This window comes from Helianthus annuus, chromosome 1 (assembly GCF_002127325.2).
Source record: "Helianthus annuus cultivar XRQ/B chromosome 1, HanXRQr2.0-SUNRISE, whole genome shotgun sequence".
Classification (NCBI taxonomy): domain Eukaryota; kingdom Viridiplantae; phylum Streptophyta; class Magnoliopsida; order Asterales; family Asteraceae; genus Helianthus; species Helianthus annuus.
The window spans coordinates 127,278,581-127,298,038 of record NC_035433.2 but is presented as its reverse complement, the minus strand read 5'-3'; the positions used below and the strand labels follow the sequence as shown (position 1 = coordinate 127,298,038).

The following is a 19,458-nucleotide window of genomic DNA, read 5'->3' as shown; positions in this document are numbered from 1 at the left end:
AGAAGAAGGAAAAGAAAAGAAGCGTGAATGTGGTTTTGGCGGTCAATAGAACAAAATAGGTATTAGTCTAATGCCAAGTGTCAACTAATAGGTTAAGATTATGACAAGTGGCTAAAAATTATTTTGTTTTATTAGAAGTAGTAGATTATAGTCATCGGTGAATAGTGTATCAATGCCTCATATCATTAGGGTGCACGGGGCACACGCGGGGAATGAATTCGGTGACCCATAACCCCGATCGGGAACACCGCCGCCATCAACGCGGGGACCCGATTTGGGGAATGAATTCGGTGTGTATTCACCGCTTGAAATGCACGATTTTTGAGGAACGGTCATGAGTGCAACGGTCGAATTTTTAAAAAAAAAAATCACTTTTTAAAACATATATAAATAACCACACCATTCACTCAATTTTTATACTCTCAAACCACAACAATTTCACACATTTTTTATACTCTCCAACCACACCCACTTCACTTATTTTTTATACTCTCAAACCACACCCACTTCAAACCGAGCAATGGAGAACCAACCCCGCGAAGCCAAGAAAAAAACTAAGGTACAGGGCTCGCAACCGTCTCGTGGTGGTTCGAGCGGTGCAAGTGCACAACCACAACCCCCTTTCGGATACACTTCACAACCCCCGTTTTTTTTCCAACAACCTTCACACCCCTCCTTTTACAACACCCAACCACCCAACCTTCAAGCCAATTTCGGCTATTTTCAAAATTTGTTATCAATGGACGCTCCTCCTCAATCCCCCGCCTTCGACCCATATGCTTTTCGTGCCCCACAAGTTCCATCACGAGGAAATGTCGAACGTCCTCTACCTATTTACGACAACGAGGACGATAAGGTAGTGCCCGAAACTCAAAATTTGGGCGACGAGGACGAGAACGAGGATGATGAATATAACGTGGACGAAGACGCGGGCAACGAAGAAGACGATGCTCGGGATAAAAAGGGAAAAACCGTGAGCGAAAAATGGACAAAGGTCCAAGAAGAGGCGTTGGCGAAGGCGTGGGTACATTGCTCTACCAACAAAAAGAAGGGCAATCAACAAAACCGCGATAGTTTTTGGCGTAAAATTTTAGATCATTTTAACGCCACTGTCGGCGGAAGTAACCGGACCGTGCATCAAGTACGGTCTAAATGGAACCCGATGTTGACGAAAATAAACTTTTTCAACGGCCTATACCAACAAGCGGTAAAATTTATATTTTTTAACATTGTATATTTTTTAATTTTATTTACTAAGTTCATATTTTTTTAACACTTATTATTTTTATAATATGTAGGATCGCACACGAGGAAGCGGATGTAAGGATCTCGACGTGATGAAAGTCGCGTTAACAGAATTTAAAGAGAGATTAACGACGATGCTCCGCCAAATATGTTGCCGTTCATCCTCGCCCGAAAGCGCGACATCGCTAACAAGTACGGGTGGCCATGCGATTTCTAAAATTTTTATTTTCTAGTTTTAATGTAATTTTTATTTTCTAGTTTTAATGTAATTTTTATTTTCTAGTTTGAATGTAATTTTAATTTTCTAGTTTGAATTTAATTTTTATTTTTATTTTCTACCTTGAAATGTCTTTTGTTAAATTTTATTTAATTTTTATTAATATTTTTTTATAAACATGCATAATTTCAACAAATAAAAAAACAAAAAAAAATAAAAAACCAAGTCACCTAATAGGGGAGTGCCGCCATCAATTTAGGGTGTTAGGGGAGTTTAAGAGGGGAGTTGACATGGCACACGAGGATTGGTGGGACGTAAGAGAGGGGACTCCCCTCTTAGGGGAGTGCCCCTTACACCCTTAAAGACTATAGACATTATATTATAATATTATATGATAATTTTTTTTAATTACAAGCTAGAATTTTATGGTATAAATACCATAAATATAATTTACTGTAATGGATAGTGTAACTTTTTTTTTTGTTTATAATTGTATCCGTATGTTAGCTACTAGAATGTAACCACCGTCGCCCATTATTGCAAAAAAGATATATTTCATTCAATGTATACCACCGGACAAATAGACTTTCATACACAAGAATTGCACTTCTATATGTTCTATTTGATATTCATCCCAATCTCATAAATTAACTTTATTATGTATCATTACTACCTAACGAACAACGTAGGTTTGATGATCACGTATTCACGAACAAAGATCTTACCATTTCCCTCATAAGCCACATCTTTAGGCGAACCACAAAATCAGACCAAAGAATAATCAATCTCTTGTCCGGATCACCATACATATAACGGAAAAACCTAACTAACTGGGCCCCTTAGGAATAATAACCAAGAAAGTGGTTGGTCCGGCTAGACCACTGGCTTACTTTGTGCACACCCAAGGGTATAAATACCCCATTCAAAGGATAAAATGCGAATGCTAAACTTCTCATGTCGGAGGGTGTAGGGTGGTTACAGAGAGACTTCTCATTTTGCTCCCTGTAGACCAGATTCACCAGATATTTAACTTCTCTAGTTGAGTTAGTTTTTGCGTCTTCAACGATCAAATTGTACTGTTGAAGATGAATTTGGCTTTTGGTACATATAGTTTTTCATAGTTCACTTTTTTAGGAGTTCGAAAGTGTAATAGGTAAAATATTTAAACCCAGTGATTAGGGATGGCAATCAAACCTAAACCCGCTGGGTAAACTCGAAACCCGACACATTTGGGACGGGTTTGGGGTCGGTTAATCGGGTTTGGGAATAGTTTTTATTTTTTTTTCGCGGGTTTGGGATTTAGTGATATACCCGTTTATCCTGTCCAATTACTCGATAAAGTGTACCCGTTTACCCGATTTAATTTCTATTATATTATTATATATGTATATATATGATAAATCCATTTTTACACATATAGGTATTCTATTCCGTATACATTGTAGTTATTTGATATATATTTTTATAATGACAATACAAAATGTAACCGGTTAGTAGTTACCCGATAGATACCAATGGGTTTTGAGATGAGTATACCCAACGATTAATCTTTTTAAATTAACGGGTTTACCCAAACCCGCGGGTATACCCGATACCCGATGGGTATTTACCCGCTAGAAACCCGACGAGTTTTGGGACGGGTTTAGGACAAGCTTATCTAACCGGGTTTGGGTTTGGGATTACCTAAACCCGTCCCAAACCCGACCCATTGCCATCCTACGAGTGATGTGGTCTACTTATTCACAGTATTTGACCTCATATATATGCGTTTGACTTCCTTCTTTTGTTTTGTGGGATTTACTTTGTGTATGCTAAGGAAAAAAAAAAAAAAACATTTTCATGCTGAAAAAGAGTCACTATTTTAAAGTTACGCTTTATGTACCATCATCGACACATCTTGAAAATCAATATTGACCAATATTAACCTTAACTAACTAGTTTATGATCCCACAAGGGTATAAGTTTATGATCTCCGTACATGTGTGGGTGTTTTCAAGCACTAAGATTTCGAATTCTTTTCTATATGTACTTACAAGTTTAACTACTTATGTCCTATACGGGTTACACAATTTCAAATATATAATTTATAAGTGTGTAAATAATATTTTAAAATGAAGACTATTATGATGTGCATTTAGTTAGCTTGGTATCTCTTGGTTCTGAGACCATGTGTAGTGGTAGAACACTATAATGCCTCCACCATGGGGTGTTTTACGCCATGTGGCGTCCTAGTCAGCAAGAGGGCATTATAGCAAAAGTGATGTAGTGGTATAATGCCCCATAATGCCCCATTCAATCATTTTACAATCATTTCACAATTATTTTTTTTTTAATTTAAAACATAAAATAACCTTCATTAATTTAAAAAAAATTACATTACTTGAAAAAAAAAATAAAAAAAAAAACTTAAAAAAAACCGAAAGTAAAAAAAAAGCAGAAAATAAAAAAAAAACCGAAAAAAAACTGAAAAAAATAAAAAAAAACATAAAAAAATAATATGATCTAGAGTCCATATTTTTCTTTAATTTTTTGGCGACGCATTTGCGCAAGTATCAACGCATCGCCTTGTAGGTGGTCGATAGGTTTGGACAAAAACTCGATGTCCTTTTCCATTTGCCTCGCCTCTTGCATCTCGTTAAATTTTTTTGTTTCGGCCACTCGTTCCTTCATAATTTCATAACGTTGGTGGCCGAGATCTCGAATGTCTTGGAGACGACGGTTCATCTCCTCGAAATCATCCTTTAACTCGAGATCGGAAGACGACTCGACCGTTTTTTTCCCGGTTCCCTTTCTTCTACCGCCGGGTCGGGCCAACTCTTCTTGAATGCCCTCATCCACCGCCTCATTTAAATCAACATTGCAGGCATCCGATGTCGGAGTTGACGGGTCAACGGAGGATGATGTTTTTGACCTTTTAGCCCGACGTCTACTACTAGACGTCATTGGGTTAACTACCGCCCACTTTGGACTTTTTCGAAGTAAGTAAAATAATATTTATATAAAATAGTTACCGGTCTCTTCGTCCTCCGAAATGTCGACATACGCCCGAGTCAACGCGTATTCCTCTTCCTTCGTCCATTTGATTATATTTTTTGTACGCCTCGGTGCGTCCTTATCCTTCTTCTTATGCGACCTTTTGCCGCGTTTCGATGTTTCTTGCACCGGTTCGGGTTGCGTCTCCGGTACGACTTCCACATCGGGTTCGGCTTCGGGTTGTGACGGTTGAGACCCGCCGGCTTGACCATAGCCGAAAGTTGGAGGAACAAACGGAGGGGCGCCACTTAAGTAAGCCGCGTAAGTTAAAAAGCTCGGGTCCATGTCTTGAAGGTTGAATGGGGTTTGCGGTTGGGTTGTGTTCGGGTTTGCGGGTCTAGCGGGGACACCAAAAGGAGGGCGGAATGGATGCATGATTGTATAAAAGTTAGAAGAAAGTGGGTTTTTTTTATAAAAGTTGGAAGAAAGTGGGAGAGATAGTGAGTTTTTGTATAAAAAATGGTGTGAATGTGGGGTAAATATATATAGTGGGAATTATTTTAAATTAAAAAAAAAATAAAAGAAAGTTACCGTTTGCAAACGGTCGGATTTTTGGTGGCCCCACATGAATTAAGCGTTATTTTTAAAACGCCGGCCCCTAATTTTTTCGAAAATAACGCCTGAAAACGCCCCCTGTAATGGGGGGTTGGGCGTTTTAGAGCGTTTTCGGGCAATTTTTAAAAAAAAAAAAAACGCCCCATTACGCTTGGTCTGACTAAACCAATAAAGAATAACATAGTATTCCTCCAGATAGATTTTTTTTTTTTTTGAAAGGCTCCTCGAGATAGATAGATAGCTGGTATTGAGGTAGCATGTTATGTAGTTCACATCCTACCTCGCACCCCAGTACTCAATAATTTTGTCAGGTTAACATAAAAAAAGATGCACTTATCATATATCGAACGGTTTTTCATGTTAATTTCTAAACCATAAAAACTACACTGTACAATATACATGTTAAGACAAAATGTATTTAAGTTACATAAGTTTCATGTAAACATAAATAGAATTTTGATTCCAATCCATCTACTATACTAAACCAATACATATTTAGCTCACATATCATTTACTTAAACCGTTATGGCCACGTGACAATGTGATATTCATTCTTGTACAATTTTGAGAGGCTATTCTTAGGAGAGTTGTTCTCTATTTTCCCTCACATGACTATTCAATCACACGCTCTTACTGTGATTTTTTCGTATTCATTTCTTTCAATTCGTTGTAACTTAATAATTATCTAAGTAATGGAGCGTTTCTTTCAATTAAAAGTTTATCTCAACACTATTAAATAATAGAATTTACTTTGAGACCATCCGTGTTCGGATCTCTTTTATATAGAAGCATGTAATGTTTTCTACCTTGAGAATGCAGTTTTGTCATATAGTAAGCCTCACAAGTGAAACTTCCACCCAAAAAAAACTCGGTATACACTTTACCACCCCTTTTCTATAATAGAGATTACAAAAATGATTAGCATTTTATATTAAGGCTTAGCATGCTGAAGCAATAAGGGGTGTTTGGGGTTGAGTTTTGAAAATAGATTATGCGTTTTGAATAATCAGAATCAGATAATTAGCTGTAACAAAACGTGCTGCAGAAAGATAGTGTTTGGATTTGATTATGTTGTTTGATATCACAATAATCAGATAATCAACATTGTTTGGATTTGATTATGTTGTTTGATATCACAATAATCAGATAATCAACTATTTGAGTGTTTGGCAAGTATATATGTTTAAAAAAAAACAAGTGAAAACGTAAAAAATCAGTTTTTGGATTATCACGTTTTCCTGCAGCAAGGGGTGACCTACTTATGGATTATCACGTTTTGAACTCTACAAAACGTAAAAAATCACTTTTTATTAATTTTTTACCAAACACTCAAAATAGATTTTTTGTGATTTCAAAACACAATAATCAAATAATCAGGTTGAAAACGCAATCCCAAACACCCCCATTACAAACCCATTGCGGCCCTGGTTAGAATAACTTAACCAATCTGTTCTTCCAGCACTCAACGTCAACACAAATGCAACTAGAGAAGGCAAGGCATAGACTTTCAGTTTTTAAAAGTAACTCATCAAGTTATATACATGCATTATAAAAAAAAAAAAAAAAAAAAAAGAAAAAGAAACCACCATAATTATCATTCAAACAAGCTACAAAACATCAAAACTTGTTTACTTAGACCACCCGTAGTGGGGCGTGATTTTTAAAAACTTTTCAAAAAAAACGTCGGATAACGCCCCTCCTCCCACTACACCCGGCGTTTCCGGGCGTTATATTTGAAAAAAAATGCACACCGCCATTTTTAAGAAAACGCTGAACTTTAGTTTCATTTTCTAACATAGTTTTGTATGTGGCCAATGGGAGTAGACAACCCCACTTTTGCATGTGCTCATAATTTGACCAGCCAATCACCATTGTTTCCTTTTTTTTTTTAATGATTGAATGGGGGTTATTGGCATAATGCCCCACTACGCTACTTTTGCTATAATGCCCCAACGCTAACTAGGATGCCACGTGTCGAATAATGCCCCATGGTGGGGGCATTATATTTGTTCACCACTACACATGGTCTTATCAGTTACTAAATTCAATTACTAAAGGTTATGTTACTCATCACGGTGGTACATTACCACCTTTGACAGAAAGTGTTCGATAGGAATGTCACTGTAGTGGCAAGAGGATCGTGATTTCGTGACCGTCGATTGAAACACCGGCGATGGCAGTGGTGGTGGTTGTTTCCTGGTGGCAACAACGCTTTTCCGCCTTTTTGCTGGTTTTTTGCCTCTTTGGAGAGTGTTAGGACTTAGGGTTTTTGTTTTGGATTTAGCCATTTAGGGTTTAGATTATATATTTTCTTTTACGCGGGAAAACTGAACAATATTGGTGATTTTTTGATATTATATTATATATAGGGGATTAAATATTGAATATTTTACACAATTTGAATTTATTTATTATGGTAATTACAAATGGGTCTTACACTAGAAGTGAAGGATGAAATTTTTTTAATTCTTTTTAAATCCTTTTTTATCTACTTAATTTTTTTAATTCTTTTTAAATCATTTTTTATCTACAATTTTGTTTAGTTGTAAAATATAAAAACAAAAAAACATGTATTTACTTTAGTAGTAGAGTAATTATAATAACCCAAAGGTTAAAAAAACATGTATTTACTTTAGTAGTAAGGTAACTCTATGGTAATTGTAATTATTCTACTAGTATAGATACACAAACATAAATAAAAAATGAAAGAGTAAATTACAAGTTTTGTCCTTTATATTTACACCCTTTTGTAGGCGGTGTTCTTTGACGCAAAAGCTGACAAGTTTGTACTTAATGTTTAAAAATCCTGGACGATATGCCCTTTGACCCTAACCCAGTTAGATTTTATGATTAAATTTGGCAACCTATGGGTATTTTAGTCTTTTTACCCTATTTATTTAATATTATCAAAAAACACAAAATAATTTAGAAATCAACAATCACCATCACCACCACCCTCCACCATCACAAACTAGTGAATATATAATTGAAACCATGAAGATGAACCATCACAAACCGTCGCTAACCCACCTTCACCCGCCACCACCTCCATCAACACACCACCACCTCCCACCACCACCACCTCAGCCACCCGTCACCAACCCGTCACCCACCCACCTCCCACAGTCACCCACCATCAACCTACCTCCCGCAACCACAACCGCCCCTAACCCACCTCCCACAACCACCTCACACTCAATTCAATCCTAATTCCCAAGTACGAAACAAGATGAACCCTGACCTGCTAATGGATTAAATTGAGATGCTTATGCCACTACCATTTAAAATTGGCAAAGGGATTTTGCTCGAAATGGAATTCCGACTGGAATGGAAGTGATAATACCTTATATGACGCAGAAAGACGGGGAACAGTTGTGACCTGGTTTGGAGTTCCGGCGATGATCCTATAACGCTTTGCATTTCTGTACTTTTCTTATTTAGAAAGTGTAATCGTATTTCTATTTATGGAAACTTGTATTCGTATCATGTTCGTATTCCATTTTCAATTTTGTAATTTGAGACTTTGATCATAATGAAATTCATATGTTATATATATACTTGTTATTCGTACAATCAATCAATTAAATACGTGTTTACTTGCAAACCGGCACTTGTTATACGTGCAAATACTCATACATACATTCACAATACTCGAATCATACTTACATACGTTTTACAAACTTAAAAACATGCTAATTATGAATGTTATTACATAAAATGATAACAAATGGAAGTTCAGGGGCCAAAATGTAAATAAAACAAAATAGCTGGAACCAAGAGGGCGTCGCGCCCCATGACCCCTCCCCCTTTTCTGCTCGCTGGCCGCCAGAGGGTGAATCCGTAGCGAGTTGTTTCCCAGCTACGGGTTGGTCACCTTTTTCCTCCTCAATCACCTTTAAACCTCACTAAACTTGAAACCCTACTAACCCATTATATAAACAAGCCTCATACACCTCTCTTGTACGTTTCCAATCCATTAGACACTCTCGAATCACTCCGTAATCTGCTGGAATTGCAAGAAGAGGCAGATTTGTCTTAAGTCTCAAAGTGAGTTCAAACTCATTTTTCATCATTTCTTTATCTTTTCTTCCCCTACAAAGCTTGGAACACCTCTAGGAGTGTTTCCACAAGTTGCATAAGTGTTTGTGTGAGTTTTTGTATGATGTATATATTACACCAAAAAGTGATAAAAAATGAAAAGGGGTCATGTATACTCACGGTTTTACACAAGTTTGGAGAAGTGATAAAAAATGAAAAGGGGTCATGTATACTCACGGTTTTTGTATGATGTATATATTGCACCAAAAAGTGATAAAATGAAAAGGGGTCATGTATATTCACATAAACACTTATACAACTGAATCCAATATACATGCTTTATATGTTTATACTTAGAAATACATGCATGCTAGAAATTTTACTTGCACAATACTTTGTCATTAACTTCGTACAAGCCTCCCTTAACATGTATAGCGCTATAAGAGTAACGCACCGCCCGTATTCTTGAGATCATGTTAAGTTAATCATAACGGTCTTGTCATTGCTACGACAAGATTACACTAGCGGGAATCTTTGCATTGACAAGTATGTGATGCATGCTAGATTATGTATGTTATGCCTTACTATAAGTTATTGCCATGTGGATTTCGTTAAACACTTTTATACTTATGCTAGTACACTAAAGCTTGTATGCTCGCCAATATTTTATGTGTTAAAATGTTACTTTACTATATATTACAAGATTGTGATCGTGGTGCATTGAAAAGAATCTATTAGGAAGGACTAGAAACGCACCAAACTTTAATTTATGTTTATTAGATTAGTCATACGTTACTTGTTGTACTTTGTTTGCAAAATCATGTACTTGAACCGTTAGCAATGAAATGAAAATCTACTTTTTAAATACTTGTCACATTTAGTCGTTATGAAGTCTCTTGCAATCTTGTTTTCATCTCACTCCGATGTTTCCGCTATCGGTTAGGGTGTGACAGATCCAGTGAGTGTTCAGATGATTATTTCAAGAAATTGAAAGTGGGGAATGCTTGGAAAAGACTCGCCAATTACTTGGAGCTTTTAATTTATAACAAGTTGTTGTTTAAGGCAATTATTTTGATCTGGGTTCGGTTATTATCGAACACATCAATTCGTGTTATTGGGTGATCAAACTCGGTTACCACCTCCCACTCTATTCAAACACAATTATAACCATTACAAACAAAGAGAAGGGAGAAAGAAGAGATAAAGAGGGAAATCATATTAGAGATAGAGAGAGAGAGATAGAGAAGAGAGAGAGATCGAGAGAGTGAGTGTGTTTATATAATCTTGAGTTAAATGCCATTTTAGTCCCTGTGGTTTGGGCCATTTTGCCAGTTTAGTCCAAAGGTTTCATTTTTAACCTGTGGATCCAAAAAGATTTCACCGTTGCCATTTTAGTCCACTGGGTTAACTTCACCCATTTTTTCTGTTAACGAGAAGACCAATTCGGTCATTTTATATGGCTGAATTACCCTTTTAGTTAACAGAATTACATACAAAATTACCGAATTGGCTTTCTCGTTAACATAAAAAATGGATGAAGTTAACCCAGTGGACTAAAATGGCAACTGTGAAACCTTTTTGGACCCACAGGTTAAAAATGAAACCTTTGGACTAAACTGGCAAAATGGCCCAAACCACAGGGACTAAAATGGCATTTGACTCTATAATCTTTTTATTTTCTAGTTTTGTACAAAATAATCTCTGAATAAAAGTTATTTATACAATAGCCCTTTAAAAGATGAATTGACAAGAATGCCCTCATGTGCAAGGCACATGACCAGATTTAACCATAAAATATAACTGGGTTATGATCAAAGGGCATACCGTGCAAGATTTTGAAACATTAAGTACAAAATTTGTCAACTTTTACACCAAAGGATACCGTCTGCAAAAGGGTGTAAACATAAAGGACAAAACTTGTAATTTACTCAAAATAAAATTTAGATTTGAGACTAAGATACGTGTTTAATAAGATGAGAAAAAATTCAGAAAAAAAAAAATCTCTGCTTGACTTCTCAATTCTCCTATTAAGCTTATTCGTATGTTAAAACTTATTTGTGCTAAAACCTAACTCTATATTTTAAATATGGTAAAGTAATATAATTCAAAGAGTTGATTAATATAATTTAAAGGGTCGATTATGTGGAATTGTGGATACTCCCTGGGTTAGGTCATATTGCACATGTGTCATATAATTTTCATTGTGTTTGACCGTTTGATTGTATCTTATAAAGCTATCTTTTTATATTCATTAGTACCAAATGCATCAAAATTTCCATCTCCACTAACCATGCATTTTGCCATGAAATAAAGAACATTTAGTGTTATGTGTTTGAGAATTTACCATAATTGGAGTGAGTTGTTTCGTTTTCCTAAGATTTTCATGTATGTCAGCGTCACATCAGCTTTTTCTCCATTTTTTCTCAGTTTTTCCTGGTACGATGTCATCCCAACGTTTCCTAGAATTCCCCAAAACAAAACCAACTCCCTTTTCCCTCCGCTTCCCCCTATCCGCACTTCCCCATGAATCGGTGTAGGCACACAAAAATTCAGTGAAATTTTCTTACCTAAAACGGGGGTGGTGTTGCCACCCGGGCTCTCCTCGGACACCACTCCGTCTTCCCTGAGAGAAATATAAAAAAGACCGGATTCATCACCCAAAAGTTATTTGGAAAGAAGCTCTGTATCCTGGCAAGACTTCACCATTCAAAGTTAAAAATGTTTAGTTACGAATTTTGAAAAGTTAAGTTATAAATTTTTTAATACTTTCAAATTTACAAGTTTACAAACAATGTCATATCGAAATGTATCCGTATTATTATGATTCATAAATATCATTTCTATCAACACATTATTTGTTCACTTTCATTATGCTTTTGTGGCATTTTGCTCCGTCGCGTTTTTTTTTTTTTTTTTCATTTTTATTTATTCATACCATCGGCCCATTAGGGGGTATAACGGTCTCAGGTTATACAGGTTGAGTTAGCAAGCGGGTCAGGTAGAACCAACTAAAACTTTTGGGCTGGTTTCCGCGATGCCATTGCAAGATTTTTTTTGCTCTTTTAGCTCCATCAGGGGCATAATCCACTCCAATATATTATAACCTCAAAGTTAAATACACAATCAACATACTATAGTCTCATCAATAACTTACAAAACTGTCGAAATGTAAAATGTCTTTTAAGTGATCACATATTCGTCTCACTAATTTGCAGCCTCAAATTAAATCACTCACGCAACGGTCCTGGCACAATTCATATTGCCAAAAGCCCTTAATAGAACGATTTGTTTCGATTCATGTTGCAGAATTGATCACCCATAACTTTGTAAAGTGCTTAATTTTGACTTTTGGGTCAAGAGGATTGTACCGCCAGCTTCTGTAAATGCTCAAAGAACACTTGAAGATTGACGTCATCGGTGAAAATAACATCCATTCCCGCAGCTACCTCATTGTTGTATGTTGCTGATGGGTTCAACTTGGCCAATAAGAATCTAGCCTGTTTTATATAAAACAACCATTCAGTCAAAGTCAAACCTATAAGATAAGAATCAAAATGGGTTCTCGTTCAAAGTTCAAACATGTCATTTTTAGTGCGTAGGGGTGCAAACGAGCCGAACCTTATCGAGCCCGAGCCGAGCTTGAGCCTAAAATAAAGCTCGTTTATTTATCCCCAGCTCGAGCCTAGCATGTGAAGCTCGTCAGGCTCGTCGAGCCTTAGTGTAATATTAGTTTTTATTAATATTTTATAACATTTACCCCTTATTGAAAGTTGTCTAGTAAACAAGCTGAGCCGAGCTTTATTTAAACTTGTTTACAAGCCAAGCCCAAGACTGAGCTTCACTTATCGAGCTCGCGAGCCTAAACGAGTCTATTATTTTTATTTAATATATTAGTTAATCGATAATAAACGAGCCGAGCTCAAGCTTGAGAAACTACCAACTAGCCGAGCTCGAGCTTTGAAAACAAAACTTGAACCGAGCTCGGCACGAGCTCTCATAAGTTAATCGAGCACGGCGTAAACATGTTTTCGTTCTCTTTTAGCTATGACGTGACATGTTTAAATGCTGAAAAAAAAAACCAAATTGGACAACGCGTAAGTAAATGCGTTGACTTGCAATAAAAATAAAGATTTACGCATCATACGATGCACATTTTATAACGTAATATAAAAAAATAAAAAACAGAATAATAACCTGAGAACCATGTTGATCGCACACCACTAATCTTGGGACAGGAAACCGTTCACGTATTATCACTTCAGCATCATCATGTGGAGCTTGCAATAACTGTGCAAATGCCTATTGAGAGAAATAAAAAGTCAACACATTAAGGGGCTACAATGCGCATAGAAATATATACACACATATACGAGAGAACGTTATAACGCACACACCTCATATGATTGCGTAAAGAAAGGCATATAGACATAATTATCTCATATAATTTAAAACTTAGAAAGTGATTGATTTAAAACTAATGATAGGTAGATATTTTCAATTTTTTCCAATTCAGTTTTATTACAACTTGTAGCGGTGAGCAGAAAACCGAACCGAAACCGAAAACGCCGATTTAACCGAACCGAAAAAAGTCGAACGATAGAAAAAACCGAAGAAACCGAACCGAAATTTACGGTTCGGTTACGGTTTTGCAATTTTTGAAACCGAAAAAAACCGAACCAAACAACCTAAAAATCATTTTTTTAATGTTTGTTATATATCGACTTAGGAATTATTAGTTTTATTCTTGAATGTAAAGTATTTATAATACAACCATTAACATGTTTATTTATCTTTTAAATGATTTTTCCATTGCCTACAAGAAATAACAAAATTTAACATAAAAAATATGATTTTCAAAGTATAATACAAGAAAATGTTTTAATAAAAACTTTGAGGAAGCCTAAAAATAGATTAGAAGTTAGGTTTACGTGAACGATATTGATTAAAAACGGGTAAACATAATAACTTAAATGTAAGCATCTAAGAAAGATTATTAAATCTTGGGTTATTCTATTTTTGAATCTTATGTAATTTTGTTTCAAAAACCGAACCGAACCGTTGCTAAAACCAAAAAAAAAAAAAAAAGAATCCGAACGGTTTTCAATAACCAAAAACCTAACCTACACACCCCTAACAACTTGTTACATGCTTCTTAAAGGGTGTGTGTGCAATACAGAACCAATATTAAGTAGAGAATTGCGAAAAGCGCATAAGCACTAAAAATTAAAATAAAAAAAAGTGAAATAACATACTTGATGTTCGGGCTGATTCTGGTAACCCAAGTTCCGCCATTGAGCTATAGTCATGCCATGAAAAATAACTATGCTAAAATACGAATCTAGTAAAAGAATTCGATCAGGTGAAATGGATGCCACATCAAGCAATGCTGGGGTAGGAAGTGACTGAAATGAATATGATATTAACGAAGGTTGAATCATAACTGTAGCATTTGTAATGCTCTCTCGGTTTAGCATCATACGAAAATAAGCAGTTTCATCTGGACTGTTATTGAACACCTGCCACAAAAAGAAACACAAAATGAAAAGTGTCCAAATTTTGTGGCCAGTTAACGTACAAGACCACCTTATCGTGCGATGCGTACGCGAGCATCTCAACCGCGCATCTGATCTAATCTAGGTTTTCAATTAAACGCGGTGGCACAATAGTAACTAACTTTGCATAATTACACGTTATATTACATAATTACGCACGTAATTTGCATAATTGCGCATGGGTTGGGTTAAACCCTAATTACGCACGTTATTTGCATAGTTACGCATGGGTTGGGTTAACTTTAATTACGCACATTATTTGCATAATTCCGCACGTTATATGGACCATTGGTAGTTGTGTACCGTCGCACGTTAAGAGCCTTTTGTATTAAACATTTCACCCAAATTTTAATCAAGATTAAAAACTAAAATCGGCAACACGTCCAAGTTTACCTGCACGAATTGTGATCTCCGAAGATTGAACATAAACTGAGGGAACAATGAGAAACAAGGATTTAAAGAAAACGAGGATGGGTCATCTTTTCGGTAGTCACCGAATTTAGAACATAGACGAATGAGATTCCTATCTAACCATCTTGTAGCATCAAATGTGTCCTGAAATCAATAGTAATTTCCATCAGTGACAAATAAAAAATATAAAAGAAATTAAGGGAAACGCTACACGATAAAGCGAAGAATTTGACGAATTCGCACCTCGATCTCCATCTTATAAGAGGCTAATCTAGCCATTACTACCGCAGCAGTCTCTTGATCGAAACCTTGCATCAATTCCTGCGAAAAATATCTTTCAACTCATAGGTAACTAAATACTTTGTATGTGACTATTTGAAACAAAATAGATTTAAACGTGAGCAATATGTGTGAGAACTAACCAACTGGGGTAGCCCAGTTGGCCACCGACACCCACCTCTTCCCAGAGGTACCGGGTTCGAGTCTTGGGAGTGGCATATGTCGCCCAGGGTAAGAACTCGGCAAGGGGAATTCACCGCGGAGCTAGCTTGGTCGGGTAGCGGCTCCCAGAGTGGGATCACTCCGGCGGTTGGGAGGACCGTGCACTATCCCCCCCCCCTTTCCCCCCCCCCCCCCCAAATATGTGTGAGAACTTCATGTAGTTCTCAAAAACAATTCGTTCTCAAATATCCACAACTTTTGGCTCGTGTTGTTTTTAATTAGCTGCATCTTTACTGATTTTTTACTATATTAAAGTAATAAAAGATGAATGGTTTTACTACTTTACCTCAGAAACAACGGCACTCTCGACCCATCTTCTAGTAACGGTAGTAACTCGTAATTTAGATTGCCCATCAGCAGTCTGGTAACTGCACCAAAAATCAAAATACATGAGCGTAATTTTCAACTACACAAATTTGTTATGTACATAAAATGTACTTTAACGTAAAGAAACCGTCTCCAATTCTCAAAACGAAACACACACATATATATTTACCTTGTGACAGTTTGTATATACAGCTGTGGATTTACATTGCCAGAAGGATCTTTGTCACTCGATGATATATCGAAGAATACCGTCAAGCAAGTATCTTTGTCCAGTCCACACAATTTCCAAGCTGTCGTATTCCCCTGACCAATCGTTGTGCTGGCAACCGCAGGTCCTTTCTGCAACGCGAGTGACAGCAAATAGCATTTCAGAGAATTAATTAATTATTTTAATCGATAATCGATTTTTAATTCCAGCGAAGATTTAGCAACTGACCTTGTCCAAGGATGTACAAGGTCCGATTATCCCTTGAATTTTAATGTCCTTTGAACAGTTGATCTCGAGAGTGCCACTGATCATAAGAAAATAGTGGTGAGTTTGATATATTAGTATAACAATGTAACCGTTAGTCACCGAGCATGATGATACATACTTATGAGCCAGGCCAAGAGACTCTTCGCCTTTTTCGAAAACACGTCTGAATGAATCCTTGAAAACCGAATGACCGAAACTTTCGGCTAGAACAACAAGACCACCGGTTCTTTCAATAACCACCTTCATCTCTGCAACCCCAACCTAAGCATATAGAAACTAAATTAGTAATTTAATATTTAGAAGTCAAATAATTATTATTTTTAAAATCAGTTGCATACCCGAGCCCGAACGTGTATAACCAAAACCCAAGGCATCCGGAACGGGTAATCGGGTATACCGATACCCGACAGGTATGGGAGCGGGTATGGGATTAGGTGATACCCAGCCCGATTACCCGAAAATATATACTCGTTTACCCGAATAATATACCTAAAAACTTTTAACTTCTGTTTTTATATTCCCTTAATTAATGTTTAGTAAAGTTTCTTTCTAGTAGCTTCATCACTTCAACAATAAACTTTTCTTTTGGAATATATATTTTTATGACATTATTTATATTTATATGCTACGTAATACAAAAAAATGTATTGAGATTAATATTATAATACATTTACATTTTTACACAATTTTAAATAATTGTATGTGATGAAGATATGTATATTATTTATCATAATTCGATTACTGTATAGATTTTAAAAACATAACGTTATAAAGGAAATAAGACATATATGTACATGAAAATCCCAGCTGGTATTTTTCTAAAACTAACGGGTATACCTGATACCCGACCCGGGTATACCTGATACCCGACCCGGGTATACCTGATACCCGACCCGGGTATACCTGATACCCGACCCATTACCATCTCTACATCGAAACACTATCACATGCAGCCCTTTAGTTACACCTAATTTTCTGATTCTAATTCATCAATATCGCACTCATTTACAACATGAAAATCAATCACCCTTTGATGAGAAAGAACTATGATAAAAGAGATGTATCTTATAAGAAATTGACGGTTTCAAAAACCATGATACATGGTTGACTTTAAGGAAATAAAACCACCATTATATATCTAAATCTACAAACAGTCAAACAGATAAAAAGGGTCAACATATTCAGTGTTGTACCTGATCAAGGGCAGAAGCAAAAAGGTCCAAGACATGACCCTGGTTGACCATCTGTTTTGCAAGTTCCTCGTAAAACTGAACCGCCTTCCTAAAAAATGGTGCTGCATCCTTGTCCAGATCTTTATGTGAACGAACCGGGTCCGATAGATCTTTAGATACAATCTGCAAAAAACCCAAAAAGTAATGAAAATTTCAGATTTCCACAGAAGTTGAAAAGAAAATCATGATAAGATATGATCATCAAAACCATCAAACACCAAAACCAAAATCGATTACATATATTACGATAGAAACATAGAATAACCCAGATGATCCTTTCAAAGATGATTACTAATTTAACAGATCACAAAAATAACGGCGACAAAATGCAACATACAGCTAAAATATATACTATATATTATACAAACTGGCCCATTAACAAGTACATTGTCAGATCATGTTTTATAAAGTGAAATTGTGAGAAAAGTTGCAGAATGTGCTTACCGATCCAGGTCCTTCAGTACACGGACCACCGACTAACGCAACAATCCGCGCACCCGTACCAGGCAAGCAAGCCCCAAGCAAACCCGCCGCAACACTCAACGCCACACCCGTACACCTCAACGCTCGATTCCCAGGCGCAACCGGCCACTGATCCGTTCCTAACTCCTCCAAAAGCTGCATCACCGCATCAATAAGCATCCAATCACATCAAATTATTTGAATTTATATAAAAAATCATAATTTTAACTTACAGAATGAATAACATAAGCTCCCTCAGAAGCAGGCAGCAAGAACCTAGCAACCCCAGGATTCGGGAACCCTTGACCCGCCACACCGCCAACACCACCGCCAACTCTCCGGCCAGCGGCAAACCCTCCACCCAACCCCAACTGCTCCAAGACCTGATCTTTACTCATTTCCTTCGACCCACGAAACACGTAAACCTTCGACATATCCGAATACCCCAACTCATGAACCTGCACTTGAGTCCCAAAACTCACAAACCCCACCAAAGCATTCTCCGGCAAGAACTCAAGCGCCTGCTGTAACGCCGATCTAGCAAACCCTAACTCCTCCTCAATCATACAAGTATCAAGAACAAACACATACACAGGTGGGGGAAGCGCGTGGCGCGCGTCAAGGTTACCAACAGCATATTCAATAGTTGTGTATTGCGGGTATAGTTCAGCAGGGACATTAGTTTCAGAAATACCCGAATAATGGACCGGAAAGTGGTTCCTTTGGAAGCAGAAGGGGCAGATCCAGATGAGGGCGGTGAAATCCACGCGGCAAAAGGGGTTTAAGACGGAAGAGCAGGTTTTGCAGCGGAGTGGGGCGTAGGGGTTGGTGGGGATGAGGGAATGGGGGCGGATCGGAGAGATCGAGGCGGCGATTGGGATGACACACTTGCTGGCTTCGACTTTGGTACGGGGCCAGGCGTTCCAGGTCATGCGGACGCCGTCGATGCCTTCAGGATCAGTGATGGGGGTTTCTGTTGACATGATCGGGTGATTGATGGGGCAAGATCGGAGCTTTTTGAGTTGGGGTTTTGTGGGTTTGGGGGAAATTGGGTTTCTTCTGAGGAGATGGTTAAGGGGTTGGGGAAGATTGGTGGATTGAAGTCAAAATTGGGAGAGGGTGGATGGGGATGGGGGAGGGGGACTGTGGGTTGTAACTGTTTGGTGAGGTTATGAAGTTCAATGCTGGATGTGTGTGTAATTGTTGTTATGATGATGATGATGATGATGATGATCTTGTATATCTTTAACGAATGTATATTACCATTACTAGATTATTAGACCCGTGTACTCTACGGGTTTAAGGATATAAATTTGTAAATTATTTAAATTTATATTCTCTACAAAAATTTACATAAGTGATTTTTTTACCATAGATGACGCAACAATTGATCATGTGTAAAAACTGATT

At 37.1% G+C, this 19,458-nt stretch overlaps 2 protein-coding genes across 2 annotated transcripts; one reads left to right on the top strand and one right to left on the bottom strand.

Moving 5' to 3' along the window:
• Positions 1 to 212: 212 nt before the first annotated feature.
• Positions 213 to 1,983, top strand: LOC110931065 (glutathione S-transferase T3-like). The gene is made up of 4 exons (XM_022174464.1): positions 213 to 290; positions 857 to 1,207; positions 1,299 to 1,395; positions 1,970 to 1,983. The coding sequence occupies exons 1-4, from the start codon at positions 213 to 215 to the stop codon at positions 1,981 to 1,983; spliced, it is 540 nt and encodes a 179-aa protein (XP_022030156.1).
• Positions 1,984 to 12,159: 10,176 nt separating this feature from the next.
• LOC110877234 (protein transport protein SEC23) lies at positions 12,160 to 19,254 on the bottom strand. The gene is made up of 12 exons (XM_022125395.2): positions 18,282 to 19,254; positions 18,031 to 18,204; positions 17,548 to 17,709; positions 16,473 to 16,615; positions 16,316 to 16,391; positions 16,049 to 16,218; positions 15,839 to 15,920; positions 15,295 to 15,372; positions 15,034 to 15,195; positions 14,341 to 14,604; positions 13,283 to 13,387; positions 12,160 to 12,585 (listed from the first exon to the last, which is right to left on the bottom strand). Exons 1-12 carry the CDS (start codon positions 19,029 to 19,031, stop codon positions 12,442 to 12,444), a joined length of 2,310 nt encoding a protein of 769 aa, XP_021981087.1. The 5' UTR covers positions 19,032 to 19,254; the 3' UTR covers positions 12,160 to 12,441.
• Between the last annotated feature and the right edge of the window lie 204 nt (positions 19,255 to 19,458).